The sequence below is a fragment of the Anomaloglossus baeobatrachus genome, chromosome 2, assembly GCF_048569485.1.
Source record: "Anomaloglossus baeobatrachus isolate aAnoBae1 chromosome 2, aAnoBae1.hap1, whole genome shotgun sequence".
In the NCBI taxonomy this organism is placed as follows: domain Eukaryota; kingdom Metazoa; phylum Chordata; class Amphibia; order Anura; family Aromobatidae; genus Anomaloglossus; species Anomaloglossus baeobatrachus.
In genome coordinates this window covers 411487661-411511767 of record NC_134354.1, presented here as the reverse complement: position 1 = coordinate 411511767, position 24107 = coordinate 411487661, and the positions used below count along the sequence as shown (strand labels likewise).

The 24107-nt window shown below is 44.2% G+C and overlaps 1 protein-coding gene across 4 annotated transcripts in view; it reads left to right on the top strand.

The window, feature by feature from the left end:
- Positions 1–24107, top strand: part of COL16A1 (collagen type XVI alpha 1 chain) — a 345470-nt gene that overhangs the window by 265943 nt on the left and 55420 nt on the right. Inside the window, exons 42-49 of one of the 4 annotated variants that reach the window (XM_075336129.1) lie at positions 11870–11923; positions 16199–16252; positions 16489–16527; positions 16700–16807; positions 20157–20183; positions 20291–20362; positions 20443–20487; positions 21175–21219. In XM_075336129.1, coding sequence (XP_075192244.1) covers positions 11870–11923; positions 16199–16252; positions 16489–16527; positions 16700–16807; positions 20157–20183; positions 20291–20362; positions 20443–20487; positions 21175–21219 — 444 coding nt within the window. The remainder of the gene's footprint in view (positions 1–11869; positions 11924–16198; positions 16253–16488; positions 16528–16699; positions 16808–20156; positions 20184–20290; positions 20363–20442; positions 20488–21174; positions 21220–24107) is intronic. The other 3 variants (XM_075336132.1, XM_075336133.1, XM_075336131.1) reach the window with 3 other exon arrangements.

Sequence of the window (24107 nt, the reverse complement as noted above, 5' to 3'; positions counted from 1 at the left end):
ATCAACATTTTATTTAGCTTTACATGATCTTTGGAAAACAAGCTAGTATTCCATACAAACTAAATATATCAACGTATTAATAGTACGTTAGATCTACTATTGTAGATTATAGTAAGTTAAATCTACTATTGAGGCGGGTCTATTTGTTTTTCATTAACAGTGGACCCTAAAGGTACTGTCACACATAACGAGATCGCTAGCGAGATCGCAGCTGAGTCATCGTTTTGGTTAATCTCGTTATGTGTGACACTTACCAGAGATCAGGCCCCTGCTGTGAGATCGCTAGTCATTGCTGAATGGTCCAGGTCATTTTCTTCAAAGGCGATGTCCTGCTGGGCAGGACACATCGCTGTGTTTGACACTGTGTGACAGGGTCACAGTGACTGCTGAGATCGTTATACAGGTCGCTACTGCGACCTGTATTGTTCCTGCATCGCTGGTAAGATCTGACTGTGTGACATCTCACCTGCGACCTCCCAGCGACTTACCAGCGATCCCTATCAGGTTGCATCGTTTTTGAGATCGCTGGTAAGTCGTTGTGTGTGACTTGGCCTTAAGACTTTGAGTATTTGATGATTTGTTTAACTCAATATTTGTAAACCAAAACCAAATGTAGGTAAGAAATACAGAAGTGGTGCCCATGTTTCTATTATACATTTTCTCTGATTGTTCCACTCCTGGTTTGGGCTTACAAATACTGAGGTAAAAACCTCTCCAATAACTCAATGTGCATGTGGTCTTGGGCTATGTTCCCACAATTAGTGCTTTATGAGTTTTTGTTGTTGCAGATTTTCTGTAACATTTCTGCACCTATTAGCTAAATTACGAAATTTTTTCATTGCATTTTTCAGTACGTTTTCCTATGTGTTTTTATTGTGTTTTGTATTCTGCTTTAATGTCTCTTTCTCTATCGTTTCATTGGGGGACACAGGACCATGGGTTATGCTGCTGTCACTAGGAGGCTGACACTAAGTAAACAGAAAAAGTTAGCTCCTCCCCAGCAGTATAACCCCTGAGCCGGAGGCGGGCTCAACCAGTTTTTTGCTTAGTGTCGTAGGAGGCTGATGTGGGCCGACTGGGCCCCCTTCAGCCACTTGATTTTTTGCGTATTTTTTTCATTTTTTCTCGGCGACGCTCGTCGCTCTCATCTGTGGTACTTTTCTGTTTCTGCAGGTATCGTACTTATCTTCCTCAGCTCTCGCAGCCCGGTGGGTACCACTCCCTAGGGTCGCAGAGGTTTGAGTCTTCGGGCCCTCGCCCCCGTCCATTCCCGCGGTACCAATCCCTGGTGTGTTCGTGCGGGGCAGAATCTTCCTGGGCACCCCTATCCGCTCTGCGGTATCACCCCAAAGGGCGCAAGGGGCTCGGCAAATAGGGACTGGACCACAGCGCGTCTCGATCTGGATGGGGCCCGCAGCGCTGCTACGTTTTTAGGGGTTTCTATCCCCCACCAGGTCCACCTCCCTGCCTTCTTCAGCCGGCTCCCTGGTGCCCGCAGCCATCCCTTCTGCGAGCGGAGCACACAGGAGCATGTGCAGAGTCTCAGCCTGCACTCTGGAGCGCGCCGAGGATCAGGTAGGACACCCTCTCCTACCTTCTCCCCCTCGGGCGGCTGCAAAAATTTAGGCCCTGGTCTGGGCCTAGTCGCCGGGCACACCCGCTGCATCCGCGGAGCTCCCTGAAGACTCCTAGGCCGGGCGGCCGGGTCCGCCGCCGCTGCCTCTGCCCGCGCGGCAGCCTCAAATTTAGCCCCCGGCTTCGGCCGGGTCCGTGGCGTCCCAGGCCGCGACGCCGCCGCCTCGCGGCCGGGTCCGCCGGCGCTGCCTCTGCCGCGAGGCAGCGTCCAAATTTAGCCCCCGGCTGCGGCCTGGTACTCGGCGTCCCAGGCTGCGACGCCGCCGCCTTGCTGCCGGATCCGCCGGCGCTGCCTCTGCCCGCGCGGCAGCGTCATAATTTAGCCCCCGGCTTCGGCCGGGTCCTCGGCGTCCTAGGCCGCGACGCCGCCGCCTCGCGGCCGGATCCGCCGGCGCTGCCTCTGCCCGCGCGGCAGCGTCCTACCTTAGCCCCCGGCTTCGGCCTAGTCCTCGGCGTCCCAGGCCCGCCTCCTGCGCAGCGCTATTGGCCGCCGGCCTCTCCTTCTCCGCCCTCCGCTCTGCCCCAGGCATCATCAGGGGGGTGGGGGATATTTTTTCCCGCTCCCTCAGTGTTCACTTTATTTAAAAGACAAAAAAAAAACACAACATCTGCGGATTGCTGAGGCTGCAGCAACCTTTTTCGGGGAAAAACAGAACACACTCTTTTGGTAGTGTATATTTTTTTATATTGGGTCGATTTTTTATTATAGATACGTGCATGATCTTCATACATTGACTCCTACATTGCTTATGCGGGCACTTGTTTTTCTATCACGTTTTTAGTACATAGCGTTTCCAGCTCGACTTTTTAGTGATTTTGGGCCGGTAAGCCCAAGACTCGGTCCCCTCTTTTGTGAGTTAGTTTCAAGAAGATGTCAGTTTGCTGTTGACCCCTGCCGGCTTGTAACGCCCTGTCTCAGGCCACCACTCCCCTCGCTACGTCCCTCGGGTTCGTGCGCATGCGCCGCGTCTCCGGCCGATGCTCGGTCATACCATCCATAGGACTGGCGCAATCCCCTCGGGGAGGGGAGTCCCGTACCAGGGACCTTTTCTCCTATGCTGGAAGCGGACCCGCCAGGTCTCGTCCCTGTGGCTCCCCAGTTTCCACTTATTCCCCAGGTCCAGACTGTCTTTCCTCTGGCAGTCTTCCGACATCTGGGGTGATGGCCCAGGCTTCCACCTCCGCTGGATTCAGAGCAGGACCTAGATGTCTTGGCGCATGACGAATAGCCTGCTACAAATGGTGAGTCAAGCCGTAAGGCTACGGACAGCCCTCTTCTCTCCGTGCACGCAGGTCTCCCTTAAGACATTTGAAGCAGACCCTTATGTGCTCAGAGGACATCCAGAGCTCGCCGAGTTACCGCGGGCTCACAGACAACTACCAGACACGGAGTTGACCAGCAGTAAGTCTTGTCATTGTCTTTTTTTCCCTTCTCCAAGGCGATTTCGGAGAAGAAGGGGCACACTATACTGGAGTCGCTAATGATCACAGACGGCAACCAGACACGGCGTTTACCAGCGGTAAGTCGTGTTATTGTCATTTCATCCCCCCAAAGGGCTCTGGAGAAAGGGGGCATGCCTCTTTGCAGGGAACAAGGTGGGGGCCACTGCGGTTTTTTTCAGTGGACAGCCAGTTCGCACGGTGACTGCGTGATCATGGATAATCCCCGGACGGTTTTTTCCCAGTGGTAAGTCCGTTTATTTGTCTTGCCCCTTCTCGAAGGGGGCTCCGAAAGGAAGCGACACGCTACCCTTTATGCGACCCGCCTGGGTTCCTCTGGGCTTCTCGTCACTATCGTGCCGCTCCGCAGGGACTTCCCGGACACCATACGCAGTGGTCCACGTCCCACCTATGCCGACCCAGGGCTGGGTATCCTCTTGAGTGAGTACCCTCTTTTCACAAACCTGATGTCTGCCCGCTACTCGGCCTGAACCTCTAGCATCAGTGTTCCCACCATCGAGACCTCTGACTCGGGATCAGGAACGCAGATTCGACATCTAGGAAGTCGCTGACTTTTTTTTTTTCCGACTTTCGGGAACGCCCTTTCGGAGATAGGTCGAGTCGAGTTTATCCCTAGGCTACGTCAGGGTAGGCTACTCTCCCCCCTAGGCTACGTAAGAGAAGGGTATATCCCTTTCCTGGCATCGGCCCTGATGCACCAGGTTCGTTCCCTCACGCAAACCCGTCTGGAAGCCTTTATCCCTACAACAGCCATCTCCGCCCTGCATGGCTGCGGTCCGTTCCAGCCTTTCTAAAAAAGCTTACAGGGATCACTGTCCCTACGTATCCTACTCTGCAGAGCTGCTAGGCTGTCTCCGCCCAGAAACGACCGGGAGGCCCAGAGTCTCCCTTCAAGAACCATCGCCTTGAGGCTTAGACCATCATCACCCTCTAGGAAGCTACCCCTTCCTTGCTACTAGGGTAGCTGAGCTACCGGAAGGAGCCCTCCAGGACCCGGCCCGGTCCGGTCCATCATCCCTCAGGCACAGTATTCGAGCCGTTCAAGGGTGGCTACTCCTCACGCAGGAGTAGTTTTTTCCCTCCTGACACAGAGCCCCGCGTGCTTTTTGCCTCCCGCGCCCGTTTCTTCCCTTCGGTTTTTTGGCTCCTTCACAGCCTGTGGCGGTGATAGCGACGGTGCACATACCAGATTTCATCCCGGACTCTCCATCTGAGGAACGGAGACAGGAAGGTTCCGTCTTCGCGGGTGACCCGCCAATCCCCTCCTAGCGGACCAGTCTTCGCAACCATCCCTGGGAAGCTCCCTTTCCTCCTCTGGAGCTTATTATCAACCGTCACCAGCCCCCCGTGCTAGGGTTTGCTATCCCACCATCCCTCGGCAGGGTCCCGAGGGACACTCCTAGAGCGTCGTCTCTCCTTCAACATTCCGGACTTCAGAGGCAGCTGGTTAGCCCAGTTACAATTTCTTCTCTAGGTCGCCGTGACCCAGCCAGGTTCCAGTTGGACCATGCCACAGCGGTGATTACATCATCCACCAGGAAGATGCAGAGAGTGTCATGGCAAGGGAAGAGGCCAAGAAGATCTTGCTCTGGGACGGGTCCCTTCGCTCGCTAATCTCGGCAGCACATCCCTAGCGTGGACGTTTAGACGGCCGATGTCCGCGGTAGGATGGACCTCGCGTAGGTAAAGGGCTCCAACGCGGAAATCACCAGCCAGATCTCTGGCGAAGGAAGACCTCCGGTCGTGGACCATTTTTGGCCTTCCGATCCAAATCTCAGTCAGGGGTGCTTAGAGTATGCACCTGCTCGGGACTAGATGTCGACGCCCTAGTCCGGTCGTGTAGCCTGTTCAGGCTCTTGTGCATCTGCCCGCGGCTTCCTATGATCTCGAGGGTTCTCAAGATGGACCGAGGCAAGCGATAGATCGGGAGTGACCCAGGCGAGCATAGTTTCACATAATCTACTCATCTCCTCGCAAAGGCCCCGTGGCCCCTTCCAGACCGCAAAATTCTTCCGTGTCGGGGCCCCTCTATTCTACCAGGGCTCAGAAGTCCCAAGTTACATGGCCTCATCAGTGGATCCCGGATGCTGGCTCGTCAGGTCTGTGGGCAAGATGATGGTAGGCATTGAAGAGGGCCGGGAATCAAGCTTCCTCGAAGATTTATTTCATCGTTCACTAGAGATGTGGGACCTGAACCCAGTGTTGGGTTCGATCAAGGTTCCCCTTTTTTTCTCTGCTCCCACCTGTTTTGATAGGTGGGCTCCTCGTGGCCATCGGGTTATTACAGACGGCATCAGGGCGGACAGCCCTCTTGTCATTTTTTCCCCACTTTTCCGGCTCCGCCAGCAGGACAAGGGGGGGCTACAGCCAGAACCTTTCGTTTCTGTCCAAGACACCTCGCTGTTCCTTCCAGCAGAGGACTTTGGGTTTCGGTCTTTTGGTTCTAGGCTCCTCTCTCAGCCTAAAAGGGGCATAGTTCGTTCCAGGGCTGGTGCGAGCCCTCAGTTTTTCGTGTCTGCAGGACACCATTTTTCGGTCTCACCGACCGTCAATCCATCCTTCCACCCTTGCCCAAGAAGCGTGTGCCGGCGCCAGGGGCCAGAATTTCACATGGATTCTTTCCTCCATATGTGCAGACTATCGCATGAAGGACGGATTTCCGCCGCGGTCTACCGGGCAAGGGGCACCCTCGAACGATTGGACTCCAGTCGTCGATTGACCAGGTCCCCTGGTCCGTCACCCGCTCTAGCTGGAATACCTTGACTATTTTCTACCAGATTCACACCCAAGCTTCGGCAGAGGCCAGTCTTGGCGTAGGGTTTGCGGGTGGCATTGGCACACTGGTAACAGCATTAGGCGCTTGTAGGTCTGGGTCAAGCCCAGCAAGGGGGAAGTGGCTTCCTTCCTATCTCCGGTGATGGTTTTTCTTCCCACCCAGGGACTGCTTTTGGACGTCCCATGGTCCTGTGTCCCCCAATGAAACGATAGAGAAAGAAGGATTTTTGTGTACTCACCGTAAAATCTCTTTCTCTGAGTCTTCATTGGGGGACACAGCACCCACCCTGCTTGTGTTTTTTGTTATATAGGACATGCCTGTTGCCCCAGTGCCTGTATTCCCAGGTCACTGGTCACACGAATGATCGTCATAGTTTCTTACCTTGTTTTATTCAGGATTGTTTGGTTCTCCTCCTACTGCTTGTGCACTAAACTGATTGAGCCCGCCTCCGGCTCAGGGGTTATACTGCTGGGGAGGAGCTAACTTTTTCTGTTTACTTAGTGTCAGCCTCCTAGTGACAGCAGCATAACCCATGGTCCTGTGTCCCCCAATGAAGACTCAGAGAAAGAGATTTTACGGTGAGTACACAAAAATCCTTCTTTTTGGTATGTTATGTTTCAAATTAAGCTGCTTAGTTTTTTACTGGAATTTGGCTATGAGAAAACTTTATTGATACAGTTATGTGTGGATTACATGCATTTTTAGTGTGTTTCCACAGCAGAAATGCCCTGAAACCGCATATACTGTAAGTTTTTTTACATGCTTATTTTTCATATCTTATGCAATTATATAGAGTACTTTACACGCTGCGATATCGGTACCGATATCGCTAGCGAGTGTACCCGCCCCCACCTGTTGTGCGTCATGGGCAAATCGCTGCCCGTGGCGCACAACATCACTAACACCCGTCACACGGACTTACCTTCCCTGCGACATCGCTCTGGCTGGCGATCCGCCTCCTTTCTAAGGGGGCGGTTCGTGCGGTGTCACAGCGACGTCACACGGCAGCCATCCAATAGCAGAGGAGGGGCGGAGATGAGCGGCTGGAACATGCCACCCACCTCCTTCCTTCCTCATTGCTGGTGGACGCAGGTAAGGAGATGTTTGTCGTTCCTGCGGTGTCACACATAGCGATGTGTGCTGCCGCAGGAACGACGAACAACATTGTACCTGCAGCAGCAACGATATTTGGAAAAGGAGCGACGTGTCAATGAGCAACGATTTTTCACGTTTTTGCGCTCGTTGATCGTCACTCCTTGGTGTCACACGCTGCGATGTCGCTAACGACGCCGGATGTGCGTCACTAATGACGTGACCCCGACGATATATCGTTAGCGTTGTCGCAGCGTGTAAAGCAACTTATGGCAAAAATTCACATTGAATACTCCATGTATTCACAAGAGAAAGCAACACAAAACAATACTGCAGGTCAGTTAACGCTGAGTGAAAAAAAAAAAGCGCGGTGTGCAGGAGATTTCTAAAAATCCCATCTACTTTACTGGAACTGTAAGTTGATGCATTTTTTTCAGCAGTTAAAATACACAGTACCAAAAACTCATGAATAACTAATTCTGGGAATTTAATCTATCAAGTTTGAAACAACCATCATTTTTGCTCTTTAAGATTTCCATTTTCAATTAATCAAATTGTATGGGAAATAATATAGGTACGTGAATCATCTTACAATAAATTTTCTGATGTTCAAACAACTATGATTTAGAACAAAATTACACATGGTTTGTTTGGCCTATGATTTGTTCAGTTTATACACACGTGGTCAAAATTGTTGATACCCCTCGTTTCCTCGTTTAATGAAAGAAAAACCCACAATAGTCACAGAAATAACTTGAATCTGACAAAGTAATAAATTAAAAAATCTATGAAAATAAACAAATGAAAGTCAGACATTGCTTTCCAACCATGCACAGAATTTTTTAAAAAATAAAACTCGTGAAAAAGACCTGGACAGAAATGATGGTCCCTTAACTTAATATTTTGTTGCACAACGTTTTGAGGCAATCACTGCAATCAAACAATTCCTGTAACTGTCAATGAGACTTCTGCACCGCTCGACAGGTATTTTGACCCACTCCTCAAGAGCAAACTGCTCCAGTTATCTCATGTTTGAAGGTTGCCTTTTGCAGACGGCATGTTTCAGTTCTTTCCAAAGATGCTCAATAGAATTTAGGTTAAGGCTCATAGAAGGCCACTTCAGAATAGTCCAATGTTTTCCTCGTATCCATTCTTGGGTGTTTTTAGCTGTGTATTTTGGGTCATTATCCTGTTGCAAGATCCATGACCTGCGACTGAGACCAAGCTTTCTAACACTGGCAGCACATTTCTCTCTAGAATTTCTTGATAGTCTTGATAAAAAATTGTTTAAAAGAACTAAAGTCCTCAGGGGTTGATACCTTTTAATGGCTAACTGAAAAGATAGTAATAATAGCAAGCTTTCCAGACCACTCAGGTCTCTTCATCAGGCATGGTATAACACAAAATCTGAAGAGTCACATATTTATACACAACAGGACATAGAATAGTGCAGTAAAAAGAAAAAAGAAAAAAAAAAAAAACAACCAAGTTATATGAAACAGAACATATCTCTACTGGCTAACATGGTACAAAGATATATTTTACCTGTATCGTTGATAGTCTTGAGATTTCATTGTACCCTGCACAGATTCAAGACACCCAGTGTCAGATGCAGCAAAGCAGCTCCAGAACATAACAGAGCCTCATCCATGTTTCACAGTAGGGACAGTGTTCTTTTCTTGATATGCTTCATTTTTCTGTCTGTGAACATAGAGCTGGTGTGCCTTGCCAAAAAGTTCCATTTTTGTCTCATCTGTCCATAGGACACTCTCCCAGAAGTTTGTGGCTTGTCAACATGCAGTTTGGCAAATTCCAGTCTGGCTTTTTTATGATTTTTTTTCAACAATGTTGTCATCCTTGGTTGTCTCCCATGAAGTCTACTTTGGCACAACGACGGATGGTGCACTGATGTTCCTTGAACTTGAAGTTCACCTTTTATCTCTTTAGAAGTTTTTCTGGGCTCTTTTGTTACCATTCGTATTATCCTTCTCTTTGATTTGTCATCAATTTTCCTCTTGCTACAGTTGGCTACAGTTCCATGGATCTTAAATTTCTGAATAATATGTGCAACTGTAGTCACAGGAATATCAAGCTGCTTGGAGATGGTCTTCTAACCTTTACCTTTAACATGCTTGTCTATAATTTTCTTTCTAATCTCCTGGGACAACTCTTTCCTTTGATTCCTCTTTTCCATATTGAGCATGGTACACAGCATGTCACCAAACAGCACAGTGAGTATCTGTAACCCTATATACAGGCCCATTGACTGATTACAAGATTGTAGACACCTGTGATGCTAACCTTGATTTAACTTGTCCCTTTTGTCACATTTTCAGGAGTACCATCATTTTTGTCCAGGCCTGTTTCATGAGTTTTATTTTTTTAAATATTCTGTGGAAGCATGGTTGAAAAGCAATGTCTGACTTTCATTTGTCCATTTTCATAGATTATTAATTTATTACTTTTGTCAGATTCAAGTTATTTCTGTGAACATTGTGGGTTTTTCTTTCATTAAACGAGGGGTACCAACAATTTAGACCACATGTGTATCACTGTTAAAAGGCTTGAGTTACACTTGAGTGTGACACAAGCGAAGATCACAGCGCAAGGACCATACCGGCCAGCGACTTTCCTGGCATATCAGCTTCATGTATTTCAATGCAGCTGACACACTCATCAGGAAAACCACTGTCCAGTTGTCATGCTAGGTAAGGGGAAGTACCAAGCATATGGCAAAAGGGAAACCCTGTGTCTAGGGTATGGGAAGATGTTGACCCCTTACCGAACCTACTGCTGGTCCCTGGGGTCCCTCACCAGCCTAGATAGGTTCTGAATCTATGCGCCGAGGTGGATACCTGACCCTAGGTATCCCTAGTGCTGGGCCCTAATTAGGGATCGGATGGGATGAGCTCTTCGTCAACCCCACTAAACAACTATAGAAGACACAAGGGGGACACACAGGGGGAAAAGCATGAACTATTTATCATTAGTTGACTCAGGTAGAAGTTCAGCAGAGTTTTCAGCAACTGTACCACATAGGAGTACAAACCACCTGCTTGCAATCTAGGCTTGAAGGAGCTGAAAAATATCACCAGCACTAATCCAAGGAAAGAAGGGGTATTTAAACACTAAGGGAATATTGATGATCACAGCTGGGTGGAAATCGAGCTCCTCCTGTGTCTAAAAGGGAGAAAGATGAAACCAGCAGGAAAGTTACCTATACCAATGAATACTGACAGCAGGAACAATGGAAAGTCAGAGAGAGTCAGAGAGAATTCTACGCAGCCAGACACTGTGACCTTCTATGGCCAGAAGCCACATGACTGTCTGTCACACTTGACACACCCGTGATACCGGTCCAGGCAGTGTAATGCGATGCGATCCTTGCACGAGTCACACACAAGTGTGTCTCTGGCCTTAGTAAGTAATAAGCAAATGGCTAGCACTAGGAAAAGGTTACTATTATAATTCTAATGATATTTTCACTATATTTTGCCACTAATTTAGTCTTTTGGAAACCCATTTACCTGCAATAGGAAGCATACAGACATCTGATTTTTCTTTTCACATATGAGAAAAAAATAGACCATGTGTCACTAGAGATTTTCATAAGTTTCTTCAGCTATTCATCCAAGTTTCATCATAATTTTTTCTGATTTTCATCATTTTTTTTCTTATGTTAACAAAAAAGGTTTCTGCACCTAATAGTTCATGAAAAATGAGCAGCACTTAAATGGAATCTAAGTCCTGTCCAATTTTTTCACTGACTTGTTGACTCTCATTGCTGATTTTGATCTGGCACTGAGTACTTAAAAAAATTAGACATGTGAACGCCCCATGGACTATAAAAGATACGGGTTATATCCATGAAAAACATACAGTGCCTTGCAAAAGTATTCAGCTCCCTTGAATTTTTCAACCTTTTCCCACATTTCAGGCTTCAAACATAAAGATATAAATTTTAATGTTATTGTGAAGAATCAACAAGTGGGACACAATTGTGAAGTTAAACGAAATTTATTGCTTATTTTAAACTTTTTTAAAAAAATAAATAACTGAGAATTGGGGCGTGCAATATTATTTGGCCCCTTTAAGTTAATACTTTGTAGCGCCACCTTTTGCTGCGATTACAGCTGCAAGTCACTTGGGGTATGTGTCTATCAGTTTTGCACATCGAGAGACTGAAATTTTGTCCATTCTTCCTTTGCAAGTAGCTCGAGCTGAGTGAGGTTGGATGGAGAGCATTTGTGAACAGCAGTTTTCAGCTCTTTCCATAGATTCTCGATTGGATTGAGGTCTGGACTTTGACTTAGCCATTCTAACACCTGGATACGTTTATTTGTGAACCATTCCATTGTAGATTTTGCAATAGGTTTGGGATCATTGTCTTGTTGGAAGACAAATCTCTGTCCCAGTCTCAGGTCTTTTGCAGACTCCAACAGGTTTTCTTCAAGAATGGTCCTGTATTTGGCTCCTCGCTACTCACCTGTCAATGATTTTTGGTGTTGGAGCGACCTCTCCAATACCAACGATTTTTACCTCTTTTGCGATCGTTTTAGGTCGCTCAGAGGTGTTACATGCTGCGAAGTCGCTAACGACGCCGGATGTGCCTCACAAACACCGTGACCCCAACGATATATTGGTAGCGATGTCGCAGCGTGTAAAGCACCCTTAAGAAATGGTCACATAAGATCAAATTGCTTCAGGTTTGCAGGGCGGTGTAGATTTTGAGAAAAAGGCAATACCTAAACACCAAGTAGAGTAACGTGAGCATCACCAAAATATATATACAGTATATTTTTTTTAAGTACATAAAGAGTTTTTCATTTATTTAATCATATCCATACTTAGATGTTTGCCATCATCTCACAATTGTTTGCTGTTCAATTATCTGCTTTATTTCAGGGACCTCCTGGACCACCTGGACCTCCCGGTCCTCCAGGATTACCCGGTCACCAGGTGAGCCGTATTCTTTATTTAGGAAGGGAGAAAAGTAAAACTGGGACCCAAATGAAAGTTTATGGTGGGAATTTTCATGCATAATAATACTGTTATTAGCTACATTTTTGTAGCCTGCATGAGATCGATATTGAACACACAAGGGGCATAAAGACACATAATGCAGATATATCACATGGAGTATAACTTTGGAAGATGATACATCGAGAAAGTAACATTTGAAATGCCAAAAAGACGTTAGTGTCATTCATATGCGTAGATTTAAATTTTACTTAAAACCAATATCCCATTGTCCCATGTAAGGGGAAGAATATAAAAAACAATTTTTGATATGTCCTTATACTTCTATTATTGGCATTGTACTTGCCAATGGCAAAGAGAGGTCATTGTAATCAATATTGATTTTTCTTTTCATGGTTTACATTATGGTGGCTTTGTAGGGTCAACTACATTTTGTCAACCTGAAAGAAACATTATTTTTTTAGTTAGGGAATGAAAGATAACTGTGGTCACAATGTTCACTCTATGTCACAGGCTAACATTCCGATATGAGGACCCTGAAAATTAAATCAGGGGGGTTATCTGCAATGATCCAATCATTATTAGGTTTTGAAGGGAATTTAGGGTTAATAGACCTGCAGTAACAAAAATGCCTTTATAACAAACAGTTATTGATATCTCTGATAAAATGATCATCTATCCTTTAACATAAATTTATCAATCCTGGAGCCTGATCACTAATTTAGAGAAGTAGGGTCCCAAATTTCCCTGTGGGAAATGTATGGTGGGGTGCTTCATGGAGCAATGGTCATGCACCATCAACTTTAGCGCACTGTTCTCTGGGTCTGTGGGGTTCCCAACCGTCAGGTTATTGTTATATTTAACACCTATACTGTTGTAAGGGGATAAATATCTTTAGGTAGCTAATGCACTATACTACTATATCAAAGGAAATACACAGCTTACCATTGAAATTAACAACACCAAGAAGGAAAAGACTTGAAGTAATGAAAATCACAGGATGGCTAAACATGTTAATGATATGCAAATGCTGAAAATAACATGGAAATAACATTTTCAAAACATGCCAATTTATTTAATTTCAAGTATGAGGTCAAAAATATACACACTTATACGCCTTGACATACTATCAATGAGGTTATTAATGGTTGTTTGAGAAATATTTTGGCACACAGAATACATTTGGGCACACAAATTATCAAGATCCACTACTGCAGTTTCTTTTGCAATTGATGACCAATCATATCCCAGATGAGCGCAATGAGAGACAAGTCTGGAGACAATGTAGGCCATGGTATCACCTTTAGGCCACTCAAGCTGCTCCCAGCATTATGAGCAATATGCGACCCAGCACTGTTGTGTTGATAACAGCTCCTGGGACACTTTGGAGAAATGACTAGACAACTGGTTATATGACTAAATCATTGTACTGTTGATCTGTTTGTGTACTTTAAATAAAGACAAGAGAGGTCCATCTACCATACATTATGCGGCCTCTCACCATAATCCTGGGAGTTGGTCCAGTGTGACGCTCTCTGCTGAATGCCTCTTCAGGGCATATCATTGGTTATTATTGTGTCAAAGAGAAAAGCGGGACCTATTACTAAAGAGGATAAACCTCCATTCCAGCTTCCATTACCTTCTTGCTCTGTACAATGACAGCCATTGAAACCTGGGGTATGAGGTCAATGGAACACCTGTAGCTGGATATCTGCCTCCTAGCCCAATGTCAAGCTAATGCCTTATGATGGTTTGTGTAGATATAATTTAAAGTCTTAGGCGGGCTTTACACGTTGCGACATCGCTAGCAATTGCTAGCGATGTCCAGCGCAATAGCTCCCGCCCCCGTCGCAGATGCAATATGTGGTGATTGCTGCCGTAGCGAACATTATCGCTACGGCAGCTTCACACGCACATACCTGCTCGGCGACATCGCTGTGACTGCCAAACTATCCCCCCTTCAAGGGGGAGGTGTGTTCGGCGTCACAGCGACGTCACCGCGACGTCACTAATCGGCCAGCAAATAGAAGCGGAGGGGCGGAGATGAGCTGGACATAACATTCCGTCCACCTTCTCCCTTCCGCATTGCCATCGGGATGCAGGTAAGGTGATGTTTGTCATTCCTGCGGGTTTACACACAGCGATATGTGGAGCTGCAGGAACGACAAACAACATCGTACCTGCGGTCGACCCGACATTAGGAAAATGAACGACGCTACACAGATCACCGATTTTCGACGCTTTTGCGATCGTTTATCGTCGCACCTAGGATTTACGCGTTGCGATGTCGCTACCGGCGCTGGATGCGCGTCACTAACGACGTGACCCCGACGATATTTCGGAAGCGATGTCGCAATGTGTAAACCCCCCCCTTAGGCTTCATATGTGACATTTAATTAGCAATGCAGAATGGCTAAATCGTGGATCAGTAATACCGCTATTTCTCCAAAGTGTCTCTAGAGCCATTTTGACCTGACATTGTCATGTTAAAAATGTTGCTTCTGCATACAGTCTGCGTGTCCTAAACATAGTGACATGCCCACGAGGGCCGTGGGGCACTCGGAACCGGGCTGGTTCTGTTGGGAGATCATGGCGGCAGGGCCCAACTCCGTGACCCTGGCAGTGTCGTTTTAAATGAGGGATATTTAAAGGGGGATGAGTCATGATGCCACCTGTGGTATTCGGTAATGTATGGCCGACGCTGGTGGATGGGACCGCTGTGGCAAATGGTGACGCAGCAATGATGGTACAGCTCTGCACAGGTGGAGCAGGGCCCCAGGGTAACCGGTATAGTCTATGATGAGGAATGAGGAATTAACGTTGGGGTGCAGGACCGAAGATGCAGGCAATAACTGGACGACACAGGGACTGTAGTTTCCTTTACTTTTTTAGTACTGAATGGTGTAGGCCAGGAAAACTGGTTCAAACACAGAGGTCCAGGCAGCCTGGAAGCAATTGGGGCCTTCCTTTTACACTGTCCTGTGTATGTTCCTGCTTCTTAAAGCTATGTTGTGGCCCTCTTGCTGGTGTTTGTACTGTTTCTCACTCGTTATGTACTGTTTCTCACTCGGATGGCAGACAGCCTGAGCCTTTTTTACAGGTGCTGCTCCTCTGGTAGCTGCTCAGAGCTCTCATATGCTGCTGTGCCGCCGGGCGTTCTATGTGGCCAGAAGACATGCAGTCTCCTGCCCTCCGGATACAGCTGCCAGGCCTTCAGTACCTGAACAACCTAGGACTCCGGTGTCCTGTGTCTCTACACTCTGCTCTGGGGAGCTCTGACACTGCTCTGTTTCCTAACCTCTGACTAGACTGTGTCTGCTTGATTCTGCTCTGCTCTTCCCTTTCAGTTCACCACTCCTGCAGGCCAGAATGCATAGGGAAGCTCCTCATGAACTGGGTTTTAGAGCTCCCCATTCTGGTATGGAGTCAGGAAAGTGTTGACTGCTGGTGCTACCTAGCATGGGGGACCCCCTTCTTGCTTCCAAGCATAGCATCACCCCCTGTGAGAAGGGCAATGCTACTGTGGCAACCGGACCACTGGGGTGCCACAATACTACCATGGCCTGCAGTCTGTCCGGACTTGTATCCCATCAAGCACCTCTAGGACATCATTGGTCCATTCAGTGTGGCAGAATATTCCTCAGACAATAATAATCTCATTGATTGTATGCAATGGCGTGCAAGTGCGTGTATTTCTGTGTGGTGCTGCTCCTACTCAGTACTGAAAAAATCAAGATATTTTGAAAATGTATCCGCTTTGTCATCATTTGCATATCATTAACATGTTTTGATTTTGTGATTTCCATAACTCCATGAGTTTTTCTTCTTGGTGTTAGACTTTCAATGATGCGAAGTGTAGAATGGCCATAGAAATGTAATTTATAAGGCTACATGGACAGTCCTCACCTAACAAGGTTTGTTTACAACTCAAGCACTTTATTACATAGTACAAAAGTTAACCCTTGTATATTCATGTTCCAGTTTGGAATACAGATTATTCCTGATTTGTTTAAGTTTGGTTAGAAAGATACACTGTACATAGAAATATGCTAGAACACTACAGAGAGAACAGGTACAGTGCCCATTGGCAACTAAGGGAAACAGCCAAGTATCCCTTCATTACTGCTTTGTGTGTCCCGATAAAACTGTTCTTGGAGTTGATCGTGATTTATATTTATGTATGGGAAGCACACATTGCAGATAATGGAGACATATGGCACAAGCTTTAGCCCCAGATTTCTTCCTTGACTGTAGGGTTTGCCCGGACACAATGGTATGCCAGGACCACCTGGATTTCCAGGAGAACTGGTAGGTATTGAGCGCTGGTGTGCTTCTGCTGTGTGTCAGTGCCACGCTCTCTAAATGTACCCCCAACCCCTGTCACACAGAAGAAGTAGGGCAGCTGTGACACGTGCACATCTACCCTCCCCTTTTCTGGTGTTTCCATTGTGCCATTTTGCTTTGCAGGGTCACTGTGCAGTTATGTGTGTCTCATGTGTCTTCGACCTTCTATACAATTATGTAACAAACCTTTTCTTTCACAGGAAGCCCTGGCTGCAGAAAGAACCATTGATATCCTGAAGGTGAGGATGTCATAGGGAAAGACAAAAAGGAATGTGGGACTACAACACAGGTTTAATTTATTTTAGTGGCCTGTTTTTGAAGTTTGTGTGTCTAGTGGGAAATCCTTGGAACAAAGGAGCAGCCACTTTATGGGGGTGATCTAGTTTATCTGATATCCCCTGCTTCATACAGAGTATTTGTGGGGACTGTGCCAATGGGCAGAAAACTCCATCCGCCGTGAAAGGAGAAAAAGGAGAACAAGGCCAACCTGGGACTCCTGGAGCAGAGGACTGTGAGAGGGTATGCAGAAGTTGTACATCGGTCCACTACCTTGTCTTGTGAATGAACGTCTGTGTGATATTTTTCTTTTTACAATATTGCTTTACTTTGTAATGGAATTTATATTGTGGGTTTAGATTATTTTTAACTATTTCATTTTAATGAGATGGATAGTACCAGGTGTACACTTTTTTCTTCAAATATATATATTCCTTAAAGGGGTATTCCCATCTCCAAGAGTTTATCCCAATATGTAGTAGGTGTAATAATAATATTAGCAAATACCTCCAATTAGTAATGTAGTATAGTTCTCTTGATTCGCCATGTTGCTGACCTCATGTTTAGGGCATTGCAATAGCTTAAGTATCCTTGGTTATGACCACTCATATAGTGACAGTTAGTTGCTAGTGGTGATAACCATGGATACCTAAGCTGTAAGGCCCTGCACCTGAGGTAAGCAACATAGCTAATCAGGAGAACAATACTACATTTCTAATTGGAGATATTTGCTATATTATTATTATTTCACCTGCTATATATTGGGATAGGATCTAGGAGATTAGAATAGCCCTTTAATGGCATTGTGCATCTTTTTACTACAAAAAATGTAAAACAAAACAGTGAAGCACCTTTTAAAAGTTGTAGCTCCGTGATTTACGTTGATGCAGCTATATCATGATAGGATACTATTATCAAGCCCCAAGTAGTGCCTGATGTGATCACTAAAAGATTTTAAGCTTAATTTTCTCATATAAAAACACAGCTTTAACATCCTTAGTAGTGTAATAGAGGTAAAAGGAGGAAAAACAGGTACAAAAATTCAGAGTATTATGGCAATAGCTGGGGGAAAGAAAGCATTTGCTTAACAGGGAACACCCACTGAGCTCACAACCTGCAGCTCCACAAGCTTGTATGTATGTCAGAAAAAGCTGAACAGAACTAAGCCAACCATATACTGGAAATAGTTTTTTCTCCACTATCATGGTGTTCATACCTCACAGAAAGTGGGGGGTTATATGTAATGTGTATTTATGAGGCTGTAATGCATATTAGTCTAACATTCCATTTTTTAGTTAAACAGATTGTCCAGCATGTGAGGGAATGGCTGCCGCTGGATTGTCACATGCTTCTTCTTAACAAATGGCTATTTTAGTAAGGGAGTGGCACCCAACTAGAACGTTACAGTTTCCTTAACAAATTGCTTTATTTTTGTATGTACACAGAGCAATTATCTTTATATTTACAGCCACTTTAAGAGACGCACAATGTCTGGTGGTTACATGCACTCTCGGGGAAAATATTGTACTTCAACTAACATACTGTTGCAGGACTTAACTTTGTAGCTACAGCTACTCTGGCCTCTTATCAGAAATTAAAGTCCATAAGATCAGCCACATTTCCCTGAAATGGTCAGGTTGCACTTACAATGGCTTAAAGAGCTTGCACAAACCTTCTGTACCACTGTGGATTTCTCATGGGCTACCTCCTTTCTCAGCTTACCTAACTGTGGCTTTGTATTCAGGACTGCATCAGCCAACTGTGTATGGTAACCTAGCACTTCTGATGCCTGTTAAAAATTTACTTTCAGACCGATCTCAACTACATATGCGTAAATTTGTACATCACCTTAAACTTTGAGTCATCAGTCTATGGTCTTTGATCACCAAGTGGATCAAAAAGCTCAAATCTTACAATGCCATTGGCATTTAATTAAACTTGACCCTAACCAAGAAATTCAAAATTCAAACTATGTATTGGTGTGAGCTGCACCTTTCAGAATGAGGGTTCACTGGCAAATACCTGATTGAGTGGATGACGGAAGCATTTCTGGTCTCCTCTAGTATTGACCCAAACACACAGTGTAGGAACAGTCTCCACAAATCAGCGGGCAACCTTTAATAGACATGCCTATTGACTTCAAAAGGGATTGTCTAGGCTTGGAACAAAAGTCTGAAGTTATTCTATGTCACTGCAGGCTGCTGAATCATGACAGCATGCTTTTACACACTATCAACATTACCGCTATTGCCAGTGTGAGCAGGTTGTCAAGAGGTCCCTTGTATGCGATTTGCATACTTCCAGTCATGTGCCAACAAGACTTTTCCAACTTCGCTCAATTCGCTTCTATTGAGAGAAGACAAATACCTCTAGTTGGCACATGACTGCAAGCACTAGCCCGCACTGGCTTCTTCACTGCAGCTACAACAGACTCACCTGCTTACAGCTTCTTATAGGCTCTCCATCACTGACAGACATCTATAAACCCATCACTTGCTCCTTGGCAGCTAGGATCAAGCTTTCCTTCCCTCTCACCCTAACCTGTCATATGTTGAATGGAGCTGTCCACCAGTCAATTATAGATGCCAGACTCATAGACTCAGTGAGGTACACAATCATTATACAGCATAATATAACAGCAAAAAATGGAAATATTAAGGGGCGAATGTTGTTTATCAAAGGTTCAACATCCATATGAGTAGAAGCAAACCAATATCTTTTACTTAAAAAATAAAACAAAAAGTAGTGGCTTTATGAGAAGGTTCTATAGCTCTACAGAGAGCTGTAGCTGTGTTAGTATTCTGTATTTTTGTATGTATGTTTCTATATGTCATAATGTTTCTGAGCACTGTTTATAGAGATATTTATTAATGTTGTAACAACATTGTATTGTCCAAGCAATCTAACCATGAATAACATAATAATGTTCAGTGTCTTTCTTCGTTCATTTTACTACGACGCCTATTCTTGGTATTGACAGTTTTTAATGAATTTTCAGTAAAGCTACTCTTGAACCTGAGAGTAAAAAAACACTTAGCGACCGATTCATGAAGACTGACATTGTTTACACTTATCTTGCTGGGGTGTGCTGGAGTGAGACGCTCCTGATTCATGAAGACGTACCACCTCTTCATGAATCTGGAGAATCTGATGAGTGACGTGTGCCTCCATGTCCATCGCGACAAATCTAACTCCAGTGATGTATTGGAGTGAGATATCTGGCATAGGCAACGCTACAGCTTATCATGAATTAGATGACCTGTGGCGTAACAGCCTAGCCTAACCTATTTTGCTGGAGCTGGGCGAAAGTCACACGCAAATGCCAAAAGTGAGAAATTTAGGCATAACTCCAAGTTGCATCTAAATTTTCAAAGATTTTATGCCAGATTTCTACCATGAAACGCTTTAATGAATTGTGTCCCAAGTGTGTGCAGACTTCACATTCGAGTATTGCAGATCATGTTTAAAGTTAATGCTAATTATGATAGGCGCATGTGTTTCAATTGTTAGCTGTCAACTAATTCAGTTAACTCTAAAATATATGCTTCCTTTCTATTACATTTTCATTCTAAATATTTTTTTCACTTTTTAGTGTCTTTCGGAGAAGACTGATGAAGTGGTAAGTATTTAATTGAGGATCAATAATTTTAGTCATTTACTTAAGCTGTACATTGTAAGATTCAATTCATAACTGCACAAAAATCTCTAAATATTCTACATTTTTAGGGAGATGAACCTGATTCTGGATGTCCGGGCCACCCAGGTATCCCAGGATTACCTGGTCTAAAAGGCGAAGAGGTAAAGACTCTGCACAATGCTCTAGATGACCACATTTAAAAAATTCTCCTTAATGTTATTCCTTGATTTCTCCCTACTAGGGATCTCCAGGTGCAAGAGGATTTCCCGGCCCTCCAGGACCACCAGTAAGTAATTAGATTTTACCAAAATATGATTTGTAATGTCATAAAAACAGTATTGATATATATTGCATTGACATTGGGAGATGTGATTTTTTTGGAAACAATTCTCCATTTATCCTTGATGAATAAGTGATTATTTTTTACTACTTATTCAGTAAAAGACTCATAGTATATGAGTATGCAATATACAGTATGTTTGTTGACTCATGCTTCCTCGAAAGCATCCTCTTTTGACAGCTCTAAGTATGTAGAAGTCCAGAAAAGAGCATGATCCACACAGAGGACATGCAGCATTATGCTCTACCTGCCTCAAGAGGAGTCATTAAGCTCCTTATAAGAAAACATGGCCAAATGTGATATTTGCCCAATAAGCATCTCAATTTTTCAGACATTTTTCAAGAGTATCCTCTATTATGAGTAGAAGGCTATGGTGTAAATATTGTAATAGGTAAAGTGTTTGAAAATGTGGAAATTGCTAATTAATGTTATAAGGATAATTCCTTCGGGAAAATATCCAGTTTTTCTAATCTAAAGTGTGACATTTAACAATTCTAACAGTATTAATAACAATGTTGATGCTCCTTTCTCCATTGGGTCAGGTTGTTTCACTCTCTTGGATACAGGGTTCTCTTGATCCTCCATCCACGGACTGTGGCTTTTGGATTGTGATACCCCTATTTTTTCCCTCAGGGGCTCCCAGGTTTTCCAGGCTCTCCTGGCTCCCCCGGACTACCTGTAAGAATATAACCCTCCTCCCACCTGCTCGCTCGCTTATCCTCAATTCCCAATGCACATAACTCCACCAATGCTGTGCCAATAAACTTACCTCTTGTGTGCCACACCTGATGCGACTTTAAATTTCACTCCTTATGTGCCCAAAGTCTTACCACTTGTGAGACAGTCTTTATTTATACCTTGTGTTTCAAAATTCACCGTCTTTGTCTGAAAGTTGTCTTCGAACTGCCTCATTCTCTGCATTTTCAGATGTTTATATCCCCATATCATTTTGTCTGCTGATACCTAAAGAACAGAGTTTTACAGCAAATTATGATAGAAGGAAGCATAAGTTGTTACAAGCAGATTATTTTTTATATGATAATACTATTTTTTATTGCTATAGCGCCAACATATTCCGCAGCAATTTACAATTAACAAGTAGTGTAATGATGATACAAACAGTGGTATTGAAAATGAGAGACAGTATTGAAATATATCAGTATCAGAAATTTGATTTTCATTATGACTTTAGATTTCTAATACAGGTTGGAGAGAAGTGATTGCAGACTAGTTAATAGTTAAAGGAATTCTTTGATGTGGCCAGGTTTGCCCATAGTGGAAATGAGTTAAAGTAACAAAATTGGCCTTTTATTATTTTATCCCATTTTCCTCCTTGGGAAAAATGTTGCCCTATCCCAGAAAAGCCCTTTAACTAATCTTTAAATGGGTTTTCCACCAACATTCTTTTTGTAGCCAATCGGCTTCAAAGGGTCAGAAAAAAATCAAACACAGGTTTACATACAGTATATCACAAAAGTGAGTACACCCCTCACATTTTTGTCAATATTTTAATATTTCTTTTATGGGACAACACTGAATTTATCACTTTGATACAATGTAAAGTAGTCGGTGTATTAAGAACGATCCAGCTTCCAGCTTGCAGTAAAATCCAGTTTTTAATGAAATTTTTTTTTCTAAAAACAAAGTTCACATTATCCAAACTTTTGCATGATACCAGGTCTAGGAAAAATACATGTAATCACGGTCAAACTGCACACCAGATACGTTTGGAGCACTGGTCTCTTAAACCTTAGTAGATGTTACTGAAAATCAAAAGTTTAAATAGGGAAATAAATTAATTAGAAACTTGAAACAGTAATTAACTATTTCCCTATTTACACTTTTGGTTTTCAGTAACATGTACCAATGTTTAAGAGCCCAGTGCTCAAAACGCGTCTGGTGTTTGGTTTGATCGTGATTACATGTATTTTTCCTAGACCTAGTATCATACAAAAGTTTGGATAATGTGAACTTTGTTTTTAAAAACAAATTTTCATTAAAAACTGGATTTTACTGCAAGCTGGAAGCTGGATCGTTCTTAATTCACCTGTGTTCCAACGCTGGGCAGCAGTGGGATCATTCACTTCCATACCACCAGGAGAGTGGAAGGATCTCAGGGTGAGGTGGATATTATCTTTTCATAAAGTAGTCGGTGTACAGCTTGTATAACAGGGTATATTTTGTGTACAAACTAGATAACTTAACACACAGCCATTAATGTCAAAACCACTAATAACAAAAGTGTGTACACCCCTAAGTGAAAATGACCAAATGGTACCCAATTAGCCATTTTCCCTCCTTGGTGTCATGTGAGTCATTAGTGTTACAAGGTTTCAGGTGTGAATAGGTAACAAGTGTGTTAAATGTGGTCTGATCGTTCACACAATCTCATACTGGTCCCTAGAGATTCAACATGGCGCTTCATGGCAAAGAACTCTCTGTGGATCTGAAAAAAAGAACTGATGTTGATGGCCTAGTCTATAAGAAGATTGCCAACAGCCTGAAACTGAGCTGTAGGGCTGTAGTCAAGACCATACAGCGGTTTAACAAGACATGTTCTATGCAAAACAGGCCTCAGCAAGGTCAACCAAAGAAGTTGAGTGTAGGTGCTCAGCGTCATATCCAGAGGTTGCCTTTTGAAAATAGACGTATGATTGCTGCCAACATTGCTGCAGAGATTAAAGGGGTGGGAGGGTCAGCCTGTCAGTATTGAGACCATATTACACAGACTGCATTAAATTGATCTGCATGGCTTTGTCCCAGAAGGAATTCTCTTCTAAAGATGATGCACAAGAAAGCCTGCAAACAGTTTTCTGAAGACAAGCAGACTAAGGACATGGATTACTGGAACCATGTCCTGTGGTCTGATAAGACAAATATAAACTTATTTGGTTCAGACATGTCAAGCGTGTGTGGTGGCAAACAGGTAAAGAGTACAAAGACAAGTGTATCTTGATTACAGTCAAGAATGGTGGTGGGAGTGTCATGGTTTGGAACTGCATGAGTGTTGCCGGCCTTGAGGAGCTACAGTTTATTGCAGGAACCATGAATGCCAACATGGTCTGTGACATACTGAAGCAGAGCATGATCCCCTTCCTTCGGAAACTGAGCCACAGGGTAATATTTTAACATGATAATGACCCCAAACACACCTTCAACCACTGCCTTGCTAAAGAAATTGAGGGTAAAGGTGCTGGACTCGCCAAACATGTCTCCAGACCTAAAGCCTATTGAGCATCCTTAAATGAAAGGTTGGGGAGCGCAAGGTCTCTAACATCCAGCAGCTCCATGATGTTGTCATGGATGAGTGGAAGAGGATACCAGTAGCTACTGTGAAGCTCTAGTGAACTCCATCCCCAGCAGAGTTAAGACAGTGCTTTAAAATAATGGTGGCCACACAAAATATTGACACTTTGGGCACAATTTGGACATCATCACTTAGGTGTTTAGTCACTTTTGTTGTTGTTTTGTAGTGGTTTAGACATTAATGGCTGTTGAGTTATTTAGAAAACACACCCAATTTACACTGTTATACAAGCTGTACACTGGCTGCTTTACATTGTATC